The 16,727-nt window shown below is 40.1% G+C and overlaps 1 protein-coding gene and 1 long non-coding RNA gene across 3 annotated transcripts in view; one reads left to right on the top strand and one right to left on the bottom strand.

The window, feature by feature from the left end:
* Window positions 1-1,430: 1,430 nt before the first annotated feature.
* The window catches only part of LOC125330343, a 30,013-nt gene continuing 14,716 nt past the window's right edge, over window positions 1,431-16,727 (top strand). Inside the window, exon 1 of the long non-coding RNA XR_007205470.1 lies at window positions 1,431-2,024. This is a non-coding gene — a long non-coding RNA (uncharacterized LOC125330343). The remainder of the gene's footprint in view (window positions 2,025-16,727) is intronic.
* ST6GALNAC3 (ST6 N-acetylgalactosaminide alpha-2,6-sialyltransferase 3) overlaps window positions 13,798-16,727 on the bottom strand; it is a 216,318-nt gene continuing 213,388 nt past the window's right edge. Inside the window, exon 5 of one of the 2 annotated variants that reach the window (XM_048313367.1) lies at window positions 13,798-15,616. In XM_048313367.1, the coding sequence (XP_048169324.1) occupies window positions 15,430-15,616 (187 nt within the window). In that variant the 3' untranslated portion in view covers window positions 13,798-15,429. The remainder of the gene's footprint in view (window positions 15,617-16,727) is intronic. The other variant, XM_048313368.1, reaches the window with a different exon arrangement.

Below are 16,727 nucleotides of genomic sequence, written 5' to 3' on the forward strand. Positions count from 1 at the left end.
AAGTCACTAAGGGACTGAAACATAATTCTTGATCTGGAGATGCCCAGTGATGGAGGCCCAGGCTGTTTGGGAATGTGAGTGCAAATCATGGGCTCTTAACTTGCTGGATGTGGTCAAAACAGTGTCTAAGATTTCAACTGAAGGGAAAAGAATACCAAAATTCAGATCCAAGCTTTATCTGTACATTCCCCTCTATTAATATTGTGGGGAGATATTCCCACAGGATGAGGAGCATGTCAAAGATGGGCTATCTTTGCTTATGCATCATTGCCCAGAGGAGAGGGATAGCAACACAGTTTTTACATTTCAAATCTTTGTTTTGCTTAACATCAAAGTTACTTCTAGAGCCCCATTGTGAGAATCAAGATGACATTACTCTGTGTGCTGAACAGGGAGCTGGTGAATAGCCTGATTCTGGCCTGAAGATTTTTCCCTTCCCAGAGAAGACACATGTAGCCAACTCTAACTGTAACATTTCATGTAATTCTCTTTGAATAGAAATGTGCTCAGAAAACAGTCCATTAAAGCTGAATGAAAGGTCAAGTCTCCATTTGTGTAATTATATTGTTTTCAAGAGAGATCACAGAGAACTACGGCAACATATTGTGGATTAGTATCTGCCACCATATGGCACTTCAAAATGACAAATAGAAACAATGCATATACTTTGTTAAAGAAGCAAATTGTAACCCATTTTAAAAACTGTTTTACAAAATCAACTCTTGGTATTAAAGACAAGAAACCTGGGGATATTCTCTTCTATTGCTGTTCATATACAAAAATATACGAGACCAAGTCCTGGGAAATTCTTTTTAAACTTCTGATTATTTTCGATTCCTTTCATTTGTACTAGCTATGAAATCTTCACAGTATCTCTATGCCTAAGGAAACATTTGAGTTCATTAAATACATGCTTAAAAGGCAAAGCAAAGACACCCAAGTACAAAGGTTTTGTAGTTAGCCCTGTTAAAATAACATGAAAAAAAACCCCATGAAATTTAAATGGGACAGAGTTTTCATATCAGGACTGCTGACAGAAAACAAAACCAAACAACTTGTTCCTCCTCCTCACTGCTTCCCCTTCCTACAAATCATGAGATAGGCTTTAAAATTAAGTATACAAAAAGAAAAAAAGTATATTTTTTTACCTCCTTCTTCTTTTGAACTGCTGAAATATACACAGATCTGTTCGGAGGTTTTGTTGCAAGACGAACTGCGGGATTTTGGGGGGGTTGGGGTTATTTGTTTGCTTTTTTTCTTTTTAAAGAGAGTTCTCAAAAGGACGAAGTCTTCAGGGGAAAAAAATCGAATCAACAGAACCTTGTGCAATCTGACAGAGCGGAGAGCTCCGCGCCCTGCGCCCCGAGCGGTGCCCACCCGCGGGCTCCGCGCTGCGCTGCTGAGGGTGCGGGGCCGAGCGGGGCGGCGGCGCTGGGGCAGGGCCCGTGGCCCGGCACCACCGGCCCGGCCCGGCCCGGCCCGGCCCTGCCCGGGAAAGCTCTCCCAGGGCAACGGGGCGGCCCCGGGCCGGCAGCCGCTCACACGGAGCTCTGCGTGCGGGTGACTGGAAGGGTTTTCCGGAGCAGCCTGTGCCATCCCCGGGGCTGTAGCGCACTCGCCGCAGCCCCCGGGCACCGCCGGGCCCAGGGCCGTGGCCGCCACCGCCACAAGGGTCTGCCCTGTTGCCAGGGGCCCTCGGCCCCTCCGGCAGCGCCCCGGCAGCGCGGGGTCCCTCGGCTCCGTGGGCAGCCCCGCTCTCCCTGCAGCGCAGCGCCCTGCCCAAGGCCCACGGACCGGCCCGGGGCAGCCAGCGTCGGGCAGCTGCCTCCCAACTCAGCCCTCGCTGCTTCGGCCTCCCCGCAGGGAGCGGGATGAAGGAACTGAGACGGACAAACTTCCCCCGAACAAACCGAACGGAGCCGTTTTGATCAAAAACGTGCGGGAACAAACCGCGTGAACAACCATGCAGCCTCTCCCCTACCTTATCATTCCAATTACATTCTCCTAATCTACAAAATTGAAAGGTAATGAGCAGTTTTTCCTTAAACCACATTAAATAACACTGTCAAAATGCAAATTTATTCATTAAGTATAAATGAGTGTGTTAAATATTCATGAATTGTTGCTTGCAGTATATAATTAATCCCATGGTCTGTGTGTCCAAAAGCATTTAGGAGATAGAGCTGAGAAGACGGTGCTGTAGAATGATAACATTTAAAGCATGTTTTTAAAAGCAAAGGTCACCAGCCCTTTGGATTCTAAACTATTACCAGTGCTTATAATTCATTGTAATACCTCTTCAACATGTACACAAGCTTTCATGATTCAAGGTTTGTATCCTCAACCTTTGCTGTCTAATAATCTATTCAAGAAAACAAATACTTGAGAGCGGAAGGTGCTGTTAAATTATCCCATTCACTACTGATGCACTCAAATTAATACAGTACTTTCCACATTTTAAAACTCCCAAGGACTGCAAGGCTGCCCTTGAAAAATGATGCAGTTTGACTCCCTGGTCCTCTTTTTCCTGGAGGGAAAATAAAAAAAGTGAATTCTGACACTTGAACCATCACTAAAGCTCGTTGCCATTTCAAGTATCATGAAAGATAAAACAAAGGTGTCACACCAGAAAAAGGCTGGCCTCTTCTTTCTCTGTGCTTTATAGTCATTTGCAGATATGAAGGAAACTCCCTGAATCCTGTACTAAGTTTTAAGTAAGTGTTCCCATTGATACCAGTGAGAAGTACAGTACATAAAGCACTGGAATTTTAGGTCTCAATGTCCTTAGTTTAAATATTCACTCTTTTCTCTGCCCCTCTTAAATTCCCACTGCTTCTTTTCAGGTAACCGAAACCGCTTTCAGAACCTCTTTGTCAGTCTGCTTCGTACGTTTTTGGGGAAGAATCTTTGAGGTGCTGATGAAAAGAACTGATCTTTTTCAAGACAGCATGAAGAAATAACAAAAAATAAAATCATTATAGTGTTCACAGTAATTCCCTTCACAATCACTTGATGTTCTCAAGGTGCTTACTGCACACAGCTTTCAGCCAGTTGTGCAAGTACAGACTCTGCTGCTTCCCCTTCCTTCCACAACACTTGTAGAAAAACAGTACGTGACAGTGACTCTGTGATGAGATCTGTGATGTTTTAGTGTATGACATTTTTACCATGCCATTTTGTGTGTTTATGTGAGTGTGTGAATTAATCAACACAATACCAAGTGATTCACAATTCCAAGTAACTCAACCTGTTGTTCACAGCACAGGCCAGAGAAACCAGGAGCTGCAGGGCTGTGCTCCAACAGATTTTTTTCATGTTTTTCCCTGTGAAAATGTAACAAATGGTTTGGCACTTGTATGCAGACAAGTTTTGTTCATTCAAAGCCAGGAGGAATATCTCTGCATGGCATGGGGCTTGTACTGTACCATGTGGATTTATCCTGTGAAATTAGGTGCTGGAAGATTTTTAGTTTCTACACAGTATCTTCAGGGGAAGCATTTGCTTAGCTCCCTTCCTAGTTCTGCAGAACTATTACACAGGGCAAGGCTGCAATCAGACTTTTTACCAGGTGACGTCACCATACATCAAGTGTCTTTCACCTATCAGGTCACTAAGATGATGAAGCAATGCAACTTGTAGTGTGTCAAAACAATGAACTGAGCATTTTTTCTGGAGTGCTGACAAAAAAAAAAAGGCAATGTGAGACCAAATTGATTTGATTAACCTTATTTTAAGGCCTATGCAGAAGGGCTTGATGAACTATGAGGCGCTAGTCAAAGAGGTAAGCCATCAAACCTCAAGGCCAGGCAGCTGCAATCCAAGCACTGTTGACAGGCAGTTTACAAGACATTTGTGATAAGTGCTTTTGTTGTAATTAAAAAGCTGTGCAAGTCTACCCAGTTGTGTTGTAACCAGTACCTTATCTCCTGCACCAAAATGAGGACAGACCTCACCTGTCAAAGACAATTAATTTAGATAGCTCTCCTCTGGACAGGAGAAGAGTTAATCAGAAATTCTCTGGTAGAATGTTTTCCTTTTGCCAGTGAAGAATGCTAGCTGATTGTAATTTAAATCTCCCATACAAACATGCAGACTTTGATCAATCTTACGACAAAACAAGCCAAATCTTAATGTTTCATTTTTTGACAGTTCGTTTGCTCACTTTACACACGGTCTCAGAACCCAGACTCCCTAGTTCCCAAATTCTGCCAGTCCTGAGGAGAGATGGGAGCTGCTAGCCCAGGGATTGAGCAGCCCACAGAGGTCTGGTTACTCTGTGCAACAATAAACAGAAGGGCCTGAGCAGATGCATTAACACAGTCTACACTTTCATTTGAAAACAGATAGCTTCCCTCCATCTCCAATTCACCCCCATCCAAATTTCAGAATTCTCCAGAGGCAGAAGTGTTTTTCAAAAAAGGACAGTTAGGGATCATGTGTAGCCCAACCAATTCAGGGGAAAGGCTGGAGATTAAAGACGACTGGAAAGACTGAATGCATCAGTGACTCTGCAGCATAGGGACTGTCTCACAGATCCTAGACAAGGTCAGGGAACCCTGAACACTGCTTAAAAAGAAGAACATCTGTGTGATCCTCCAGGATATTATCCTTGGCTGGTGAATGAAGGAAGACAGGAAAAAAAGATTCTGAACATGGGGCATGTGTCTTTGATGCAGGTGAAAAGATGACACCATTTAGGTGGTCTCCTGTTCTGTACAAAGGCAAACAGCCTGCTAGGAAAGAGGCTAAAAATAAGTACTAAAAGAGGAATTGACAAAAAAAGCAGCCAAATCCAACAAAAACCCCCCAGTCTTTCTGGATGAAATTAAGCTGGCAAAACCAAAATTCATGAAGAATGTAAAAGTATTTTCTATAAAAAGATTTTCTATAAAACAATACCAGATAGTCTGGGTAAAAAAAGAAAGGAATTAAAATTACATATTTATAAATTCAGTGTAGCTGGTAGAACTGCATAACTGAAACATTAAAATCAATGGTTATAACCTATTTTTAGAAAGATCAAGTAGAGAGAAGGAGAAGAAGAGTGGCACTCTACAGTAAAAGAGCCACAGTCTGTTTTCAGGACACTGGCAGCTCAGAAGCAAATGATGTGAATGCAGTGGATCAATACTCTAACAGATAAAACACTAGATGGGATAGTAGCTGCTGTCTGCAAATCACCAAATCATAGAAGACAGCAGGATGACTGGATGCCTTTGCACCTTCTATAATGTGTAGGAGCAAAAAAGCTGCACAATCATCTGAGACTGCAGCCTGCCTGACATATGCCTGAAGTTTCATGATGCTGAATTTCATCTGCTGAATTTTTGAACACTCTGTATGAACATTTCTTAAACCAAAATAGAGAACTCTCCAAGAATGAGAAATTTATGTGAGATAACATCTCCGAAATAATGAAACATAATCAGAGGTAGTTGGTAAGAAAAGTAAATTAATATTAGTGGCTATGATTGATTGCTCTTTACGGGCACAAAGGGAATGAAGCCCACACAGTTACATGGATGGTGCAGTCTTTTTACCAGCCTGAAAGTTATTGAAAAGGAGAATCAGCTAGGAGAGAAAACAGGTCAATATTTGGAAAATACAAACATTTATTGGCTGAAAAATCAGGAAAGAAAGTTGTATGGGTTCAAAAAATATCTAGATCAAAGGGTTAATGAAAGCCTCTACTTAATTGTAAATCAATGAAATGAGAAAAGGTTAATAACAGTGAATATGGAGTAGAACTAAGGCTTTATGTATATAATTCCTCCAATAAGTGTAGCCAAGTTGTAAGGAGAAATTTATGGCCAGAGAATTGAGGACAATATTTTTCAAAATCATTACTAACCCTGACAATGGTACCAGTTCTTTATCACATTGAAGTGGAAGATTTGTTAAGAGTAATAAAGACAAGAAAGAAGTGTTCAATAAGTATTTGTGTTCAGTATCCTTGTATTTAAGGAAAAGACAGAGAATTGATGATACTCTATGAGGATGATAAACTATCAGGCAACAACAACAAAAAAAAAAAAAAAAAGGAAAAAATTAAATGGAAGCGACTGAAGTAAGAAAAGTAAGAAACACTTGTGTAGGGAAACTTCAGGTAACTTGTATCCAAGATTTGTTCAAGAGCTGACTGCAGAATCTCTATTATTATCACTGCTTTTTGCTAAGCCTTGGAACAATTGGGAAGGTTCCAGAAAGCTGGAAGAAAACATATGTTGTGTTAATATTTAAGAAGGATAAACTTAATGACCTAGATAATTACAGTCCTGTCAGTCTGAAATTGATCTGGAGCAAAGTAATGGAATGGCTGACAGGGGACTCAATTACTAACTAATTAAAGAGGAGAAATATGCTAAATGCCAATCTAAGTGCAATATGGAAAATAGATACTGTCAAACACATTTGCTGGCTTTTTTTCCGATTTTGAGTACAAGTGAAAGACAACACTGTTGATACACTTTGATTCTATATGACATTTGATGTGGTATTCATGACATTTGAGTCAAGAAAACATGATAATACAAAACTGACATGTCTCACATTAAATGAATGGAGAACTGGTTAAGTGACATTTCAAAATGGAAATTTAAATGGAGAATGATCACCGAATAGGTATTCTGCTGGGATAGCTTCACGGGCATACACTAGTTCACAATTTTATCAATAATTTAGAAGAAAACACAAAGGTTTGCAGAAGACTCAGTCATTACAGAAGAAATCAGTAACAAAAAGAAAATATCACTGAGACTGTTGACAAGAATTACTGGGTGATCTGGTGCAAACTAGTAAAATAAGATCCAAATGTAAAGTCACAGGAGCAAAAGCTTCAGGGGTCTAGGCTGGCTATTCCGTGGGGGTTTGAAAGCTCTAAGAGGTCTAATTCAACAATTAAACTGTTTTTTACTTGATTATCTGGTCCTATGACAAATAGTCAAATAAACTCACATTCCCATCCCATGTCACTACTATCAAGACTGGATGTACTTCAACAGTAATATATCCAACCATCCTGCATGGAAAAAGGACAAAATGAATCAATATTATGTCATGCTACTAATATGCATTCAGAGCTCACACTGTAATAGCTCTGAAGTGAACATTATGGTTTATGCAGAGAGTATGCCTGAAAAAGTAACACACAAATTCTTAACAAGCCCTTTGGCGGGATATCAGACTTGAAGGACCCTCAAAGCTGAGCATGTGAAAGGCATTTCTTCCCTTTATTTAGTCGTACCCTTATCACAGAAATACTCTTTTCATTTCCCTCACTGTGGTAGCTGGCAAAATAGCCCAGTTCTAAGTGGTATATACCAGAATCCAACCCAAAATTAGTTGGTAGCAGTTGCTGCATTACGTATGCCAGTGCTGGCAACTACACCCAGAATCTCCAGTCATTTCACAAACCCAGCTACTCTACATGTGTTTACTTCAGCACATACAGCCCAAGTTAAAATTTACAGCTCGAAGCGTGTTCTTAGCTGGGAACAGGAAAATAGGAAAGTTAGAGACCAGAGGCTGAATGAGTTCTAGTTCTCTTCCTCCCTTAGCACCATGGGGTCCACTGGGGAAGAAAAATCACATCCTCACACTCTTGTCAACACTGTAGCTGCGAGTAGAGGTTTGCACCTTCTCCTGAGATGCGATCTCTCCCCCAGCCCTTCAAACTTACATGGCTCTCTATGTGCTCAATGTCCATTCCTGGGGTTTCAGTGGCTTCACCCCTGAGAGCACTACACTCTGGGAAGGATGTGCCCTTTATGGACAGGATCCAATGGATCTTTTCCACAAAGTGCATTTGTGCCTGCAATGTGTTTTAACACACAGAAATACAATCATGAGTTATTGTAAGTGTAGGTTTTATGGCTAAGTTTACCCAACATTACTGAATATTTTTAGGGCAGATGCCCTAAAACGTCTTTAAAGTGTGTGCAGCTGATTTATAACACTTTTGAGAAAAAAAATCTTTGTTTCCTTAAGTTCAGTGAACTGTCAGATATTATTATAGTGGCATATACATAAACAAGAATAAAAGTATTTTGCACAAAATCATACATAAATTATGTCAGACAATTGGAAAATTGTATACATTTATTAATGTTTTAAAATAATCCAGGCACAATTTTGCAAATACATAGAAGCACATTCTCCAAATGGGAGCAAAAACTAAGTAACATATAGCAAGAAAACACATGGCAAAACATATAAAATAAGTATAAATAGTATGAAAGTTTTCTAAGTTCACAGTGGTATCTGCTATCAGTACACTTGTCAGCATTACAAAAAGGCAATCAAAGAATACATGTACAAAGAACTGTGTATCATGAACTGCCTAAAAAAGTTTATGTTAGCAGCATATAGTAGCAACTTTCTAAGAACAGAAGAACTCTTGCACACTGTATATACATGCACATATGCACACATATACAGATACAACTGGAAGGCCACAAGAATGAAATTACCCTGGGAAAATTATAAAGGGAATTTTTATGTGTCTTGCCGTATATAAAAACAATGCATGCATTAGCAAGCATCCAGCACATCCAGGATAAAATTACATCCACGAGCAGAATCACATTAACTCTTCATCAAACAAAGCACTTGCCATGCTGTACCCATGCTGGATCACTTTGTCCTATACCTTAGGACTTATTGAGCACATTTGGATGGTAAATTTAGGAAGAATCAGGAGCCCTGGGTTCCCATGTCTGACAGGAGGAATCAGATCTCAGATTTGAAAGAAAAATACCCATGGAAAAAATACCCATGCAAAGCCTGAGCTGTAAGACAGTCTAGCAGGAATTCCACTTTCCTGTGGGACAGTTCAGTACAGTGGCCTCACTTAATGAGCTTTAGTTTGCATGATGGAGCATTCCTAAGCATGTGCACCAGATTCCTTTTGGATGGAAAAAAGGATGCGCTCCAATCACTAGTGGCATTCAGCTCATGGGATCAAACTGGAGATCGGTGCGGAGATCAGGTCCTTAGCACCAAGAGTTTTAGGCTACAGATCCTATCCAGCTAAGCTAATTCTTTGCTAACACAGACACAGGCTTTGGAAATACACAGAATAAATATTAATCAACAAGTACTATAAGCTGTATTTACCATGTAGATTAGTCTTAGTTGTTCTTACCTGCCCCTAACTGATAAAAAAAGGACCTTCCCTATGGACACTCATTGTGTTTGCAGACGTGTGAGTGTGTCTGTGTAGGAGGAGGGCACAGGTGATCAGCCAGAAGAGCAGCGGGCACACAGTTTGTTTTTCCTTTGGCCATCTTCAGAAATACTATTTTCAGTAGCAACAATATGAAAAACTCTGCAGGCATCTTAGACAATCTTCTGTATGTTCAATTCCTATTAAAAAGATACTCCCATAAATATAAAAACTTTGGGATCACTGCCCTCCAAACCTCTTAACAATATCTGTATCAAAAAAGTCATTCCTGAGTTACACTCAGGATGTGAGATTTCCTTAGAGCACAACACAGAATTGTGATTGTGAGTGCCAGGGTAGGTTCACAAAAGCAAGCTGAACTATTTCTGATATTTCAGTGAAAAATGTCAAATTTGGTAATTATTTCCTGACTGGTTTCAACAGTTTATTTGCTGCCAGCTGCTAATGGCACTTTCAGAACTCCAGCAAAGTGCTCTGGGCAACATATGATATGAGAGAAAGAAAAAGTACTACTTCTGCTGCTTGAACTAAGTTTACACAAAACTTACATTATTTATTATAGTGGAGAATAAAATGTCTAACATCCTATCATGCATAATACATGGTAAGAACATGCATTAGTTCAAGTTTACAGTCTCTTTATGGCCAGTAAATGAGAACAGCAGGCAGATGCTGATTGCTGCATATTTTGAGGAATTCCCAGAAATAGCAAAAGCAATGTAAAAAAAGACATGAAACCAGCTGCTTAAGACACCCATAAAATAGTGACTCTTTGTGAGTTAATCATACAAACAATAACAAAACCCAGTGATATCTTTCCTATCATATTCAAAGAAACTGAGTTCAGCACCTGAGGTGAGACTGTGGCCCAAGCAAATCATTCTGCTGACTGGAAAGTGTGTCCCTGCTCTGACACTCTGCACCCCCAGGGCAAATTCAGCACTTTCCTGATCCACAGAAGGAGAGGATGGGCAGGCTTTGTGTGGATCACAGGCTGCATTAGTCAGACGGAGAATTCTTCTCCAATGGGGCTGGAAAGGGCCCAAAGCTGCAGCTGGGTGGGGACCTGCAAAAGCTGGGGGAGCAGGCGCAGATGTGCCAAACACAGTATTACAGTTTCCACAGAAGTCCTGTCTTTCAATGGAGAGAGACCTTCTCTTTCTCCTTCAACCCCTTTTAGAGGGTTTGCCTAGGAAACTAACCCAGAACAGACACACAAGACTTCTGTAGATTATGCTGTACAAGGTTTACTTCCCTTTCCCTGTGACTTTAGCTATATACATCATAGCAATACCCACAAAAATATATATGAATCTGGTGGCTGGCTTCACTCCTCTGTGGTTAAGTTCCATTCCTGTGCATCCTCTCAAGAAAGAAGGAACAGAATGGGACACATCTGATAAAAATGTTTCCTCCACAAAGGAACTGAATATAGTCAGGAAAAACAGGACTTTTTTTAGTAAATACATGACAGTTGTTCACAGTACATTACAATGCCCACAGAGAGCTCCCGTGTGGTACTACCACAGAGATTCACTCTTGTGGTTCATCATGAACAAACCCCAGGCTTGCCTGAGCACAACTAAAAACACACTATTTCTGGCATACATGCAGGACAAAAGACAGCAAATGATAAGCATCAATATGCAAAGTGCTTCTGATTTTCTACTTACTACGGGCATCTATATCCATCTATATTCACAAGGGATTACTTATTTAATTCTTACTTACCTGGACATGTCTTCTGGTTGAGCATCTGTGCTCTGCTGCCAGCTATCTTTGTGTGAGGTTCTACTTCAGTCCAGCCCACAAGCAGGTGAATAATGAAAGACCATCAGCACCAGCCTGCCAGGAGTTGGATGGGCTTCTCTTTATTAATTCTGCAAAGCATTATGTGCACATGGTACTTCCCAGCCAAAATACTGCTCACCTTAGCACCCAGGAGTGCAAAGATTTTACTCTGGGGTAGGTGCAGTATTCATGAACTTGCCAAAGCCACTTCCATTAGTTTTGAAGTGAGTCCTCAGAGATTCCTGAATCAGTGAGTGTTCAGATAATTTGTGTCAGGCACTTCTTCACCCCTGGTGTTGTTTATGTGGAAATATTTAACAACACAGAATTTGCCTCTATTTTTTCCTGTAAAGGCCATGTTTTCCCATTGCTGATAATTCCTACTAGAGAGAGTAGGACAATTATTCTACACAGGAACTAAAGGCATTTGAAGAAACTGAATACTTTAGTAAACTATTTCCAGGAGAGATCAACGGGTACTCCTTGCCTAAAGCACTTTAGGGGCATTTTTTAGAAGTTGGAACACCATCTGCTCCTAAGTAGAGCTCTCCATCAGTTCTTCCCATTTACTGATGTAACTGATAGGAGCAGTCTGCAGATGGAGCCTCCCAGCCCAGATGGAAAGGGAATTTGGCTGGATGTATAGACTAATTTTTCTCTCTCTGAGAAGAGGCCTTGGTGTAAGCAGAAGGATGTGATCTGGACATCTAATGGGGATGAAAAGGTTGGGATCATGTCTGTTGTGTCAGTTTGGAGAGAAAAAACAACACTTTTTAATCTTATTCAGTCAATTATCCATGAATAGTAATTAGCCAGTCAAAAAAGATATTCTTTAATGAAAATTTCTGCTCTACTTTGAAAAAAAAGTCAGAAGGTAATGCAACATAAAGTATATTAAAATTTAAATGTTTATTAAAACCAAGCCATTTATGCCTTTTTTTCCCCTCTTTTTTTTAACAAGTTTATTAAATCCCCCTAATTTTAAAAGAAACTTTTGGTGACTTCTTAGCTCACTGATGGCAAAAAAAATGCCAAACTATTTTTGAGCATTTCTCTATTAGCCTCAATGTGAAAATGCATTTTAAAAACCTCAGGTAAACTCCCTGCTTGTTTTATACACATGAGTAGTTGATTAAAATAGGACTGCTTGTATGAATAAGCAATTAGGGTATGATTACATTCAGGTAAACTGTAGTAGGTTTTATCTTAAAGAATTAATAAGTGATTCTCAGCTGATGTCTTAACTGCTCCCAGAAGGTGAACCACCAAGGTCCCTTATACACATCCAAGTCCTACACTCTTTCTTTAGTACCACAGCTGATTTTTAACAGATTTCAACCAAGTAATTTCTTTGTAGAATCATCTTTAACACGGTGGTCACAGTTCCTTACTCATAAAATAAAAATCATGTAAATATGCATTTAACTTATGCTAAAGACAGGCTCATTTAAATAAGGGAACTGATGTTCATTTTCTCTAGTATGAATGAAGCCTGCTGCAATGTTTCTGAAGTGGATCAGCTCTTAGTGCAAATCCAAGCAGAGAGCAACAATTTCACTTTGCTCTGTGACAACTGAACTCTAATTGTGTTCTCAATTTTGTGTACATATAGATGTTCTTAGAACTGTACTTTTCTTAGCTATCCTTTGTGATATTGTTTCATGCAGCATGCAAGCACTCTTCAAAGAGCTTCAGGATGAAGCACATCTTTTACAACACGTTTATGGTGAATTGGCAAGTATTAATTATCTTAGAAACTTTCTCAGGCTTTAAAACCACCTTGCACATGAACAAGGGAGAAACACTGGGGGGAGAAATGCTCTGCTTCATGAGGGCACTTCCATATAAGTCTGTCCAGCCCAAACAATTTCCATGTGCAGCACTTTCATAGCAGTTTTCTATTAACCCAGAAACCTTCTAAACACCAGTTCAATTGGCTGATGTTCTTCTTTCAGTTCCTCTTCCCTCAAGGGAATGATAGAATTTCCCAGGCTGCCCTGTACAATATGTGTGGAACATTCTCCCTAATTCTGCATTTCCTGCATTCTTCAAATCCTGCATTACAATTTTTTATTAGCTTTCCATATATCCAGACACCCATCTGAACTGAAAAGATGCATATGGTGATAAATCTGGTTTTGCTACTACAGCTCTTCATCCAACCATGACCCTTTTTCACCTTTTGATTTCATCCCATGCTGTATCAGCCTACAACTGATTTTAAACTTCAGGGACAAGAAACAGCCACTTTTAATTACTTGTATATCACAGCCTGTAGTTTTCAGACACTTTGGGCACCTCTTCTTCAAAGAAATATAGAAATAAATTGAAAACGGGAATATTCATCTCAACAGCTTTCAAGAAAGTCAGTCAAGAAAGGGAGTAGGAAAATACTATTGTTCTCATTTTCCAAACAGGAAGGTGAGACATAAAGTCATGCAAGAAGTCTGGGACAAAGCCTGTATTTGAATACAGATGTTTATCCAAGATCATAAGCATGGCCCCAGCCTTTGTCTGACAACCAGAATGAATACTTAGAGTACTAAAGTAAGCAGTGAAAGCTGAGCTATATTAAAAAATAAAATCAGAGAGCTGCATTTATGGTAGAAAATAGAAAAGGCAACAGAGATGATACCCTGGAATCACCCACCAACAGGACCAAGAAACCAATGATCAGGAGAAGGAATACTGGTGAAGAGATTTCCTCCCCATCCTAAGAGTTGGAGCTGCTGATGAGAGAATATATATGCAATGAACATATAAAATATAGATTTATATATACAAATATACAATAGGAAATAGTCAGTATACAAATACTTACATGTAAAAATAGCTTTTTACTTTCCCCTTTTCTTGATTTACAAAAGCATACAAAGTTTCCTGTTGCTTAATGTTTAAGTAGTGTGAGTAAACCCTGTGTGACATGTTCCACAGGTAATTTCTTCAAGTGTTCACAGTATTGGCTATTACAGTGTTGAATCTGACATTACAGATGTTAAAATATTCATAGGACACATTCTAAACTTAAAGCATTAGTTTAAATACAGTTAAATAAAACTCACATGTGTAGTTGAATTATGGTCATATTACAAATGAGTCTGCTGCAGTTGAAAACTTTCCATGACAGTAAGCTTGGAAATATATATTTAAACTAGAGATGAGTGTATTTTAAGATTCTTGAACTGCATTTTAATGTGCAGATAATACTGTGAGATGGGGATTTCTTTCAACTTCATCTGACGCAATGCAAGCTGATAGAACTCAGTATTACAAATTATCCTCAGCAGGAAAGCGGATGCACAGAACAATTTGCCGTCAGATCCAGACACATTGTCACTTTCTTCAAATACCCAACAGACAAGAATAAATGACAGGTACCATTGGTTTTGTGTTAAGAATAAATGATATGTAGCATTCTTCATCAGGAAATTGCTTAAATTAAATTAAATTAGTCCTCACAACTCCCTTGTGAGGTAGACAGACACTATCCTTGTTTTTAAAGATGGAGAAACTGGAGATCTAAAATAAATTATGATGGCTGCATGGGAAATACTGTCAAAATGCTGTTATTTGGATGTTGGAGCAAGTCAAAGGCACAAGTGGAGTAAATGGAGATATTCACGAATGAGACAACTTTACACTCACCAGCTTGGGTACTGACAGCAGGCTTGGTACAACAGCCAAAGGTTCATAATGGGCTGCAGAACACAATCTTTGCCAAGTGTCATTCTGCTGGAGCTGAACTGTGGGACAACAGCTTCAAGAAGTACAAACTACATCGTCCCAGATGGTGCAGCCTGACCAGGGCGGAATGAAGCTGCATTTCAGAAGTTAGGAATTAATCAGGAGTCTTGAGTAGGTAATATCTTCTCATTCAAGAGTTGGGTGCAGTTCAAGAACCATGCTTAGCTCATCTCTAATTTTACCACATATGCAAGTGCTCACAATATAGTGTATCAATATATTCAGGTGTTTTTTAAAATTTACTCACTCATGAACCTTTGAGGTCTGTATTTTCCCTTACACTTCTCTTGTTGATCTACTGATACCACAAATGGAACTAGTGCTTCAGTACAGCAAATGAGCTGCAAATAATAATTTAAAATATCTGAGATGATGGACAATTTTCAAAGGACCACCAAGTTCTCTGTGTGTGTTCTCTGTGTGCACCTGTATATACAGAAAATCTCGTCTGTCTTTAACTGCTCCTGTCTTGAAGAAAAATCCAGTTAAAGTGCATAGTGTGGATTAAAACCCTAAGAAATAACAAACAATGTGTCTGCCTTCCACAGATGACTAATTTTGCTTAACAGCTGAACCACCACCCTCTTTGTCCTCTGGTTTTTAGTTTAGTGTTACCTAGGCTGAGAAAGGCCAGCCTGATGTAAGCAAAACTATTGTAAACTGAGACATTTTTGTAATATGCTGTTAAGGGAGAGTTAAGTAAACCAGTATCAAGACACTGTCCAGTTGGGATGTGTAAATATTATTGTGTGCTTCTTGGCCCATTTAGCAAATACTTTCTTTTCCGTGATAAACCTATGGCCTCCATATGGAGCATTTTCATGGAGAAAGTATTCCTCGCACTCATCTCTTCCTGGCTCATAATAGTGGTAGGGAACTTTACGGAAGTCTTCTGACCTAGGGAAAAAAAAAGATACACTTAAGTATTATTCTCAAGAAAAACATAAATATATAATGTACCTGAATACAGGATGCAAGCATCCTGGCTTGGATCAGCAATAGTGTGGCCAGCCGGAGCAGGGCAGTTATTGGGCCCCGTACTTGACACTAGTGAGGCCACACCTCGAATCCTGTGCTCAGTTTTGCGCCTCTCACTACAACACAGACATTGAGGTGCTGGAGTGAGTCTAGAGAAGGCCAATGGAGCCAGTGAAGGGTCTGGAGCACAAGTCCCATGAGGAACAGCTGAGGGAGCAGGGGGTGCTCAGCCTGGAGAGAAGGAGGCTCAGGTGGGACCTTATCACTCTTTACAACTGCTTGAAAGGGAGTTGTAAGAAGGAGGAGGTTGGTCTCTTCCCCCAGGCAACAAGTGACAGGACATGAGGAAATTGCCTCAGGCTGCACCATGGGAGGTTCAGACTGGATAGCTGGAAAAATTTCTTAACCAAAAGGGCTGTCAAGCACTGGAACAGGCTTCCCAGGGAAGGGGTTGACTCACCACCCCTGGATGTATTTAAAAGATGTTCAAATGTGGCATTTGGGACGAGGTTTAGTGCAGACTTGGCAGTGCTGGGTTAACGACTGAAGTCCATGCTCTTAAAGGTCTTTTCCAACCTAAACAATTCTATGAATGATCTGAAATGCTTTCCATGTGTCACCACTTGAACTCCTTTGCTAAACTGTATAAGGGCTTTCACTACATCATGGTTTCTAGGAATTTTCCTAAGGAAGAAGCTCAGTGTATCTCTCAGCATACACTGTCTTCATCAGTCAGTAAGAAGCTGATAGGCTGGCTCTTACGGGCACTGCACGTTTTGTTTAACCTGTGATAATTCAGCCCACAAGCCTCCCTCCCTAAGTAGTCTTCTCATTGGATGGTCCCAGCTGTTGAAACTGGTTCTTGAACTGGCCAAACAAGGCAGTTGTAAGAGTAATATCCAATATAAGTAGGTAATCCAGTCAGAATTACAGCTTTAAGGAAACCCACCTTTCTCTGCTGCCAGCAGTGCTATCATGCTGTTGACTGGTTTTACATCAGGGCTAGGCAATGCCAGCTTGGCTGAGCTCT

The sequence above is a fragment of the Corvus hawaiiensis genome, chromosome 9, assembly GCF_020740725.1.
Source record: "Corvus hawaiiensis isolate bCorHaw1 chromosome 9, bCorHaw1.pri.cur, whole genome shotgun sequence".
Classification (NCBI taxonomy): Eukaryota; Metazoa; Chordata; class Aves; order Passeriformes; family Corvidae; genus Corvus; species Corvus hawaiiensis.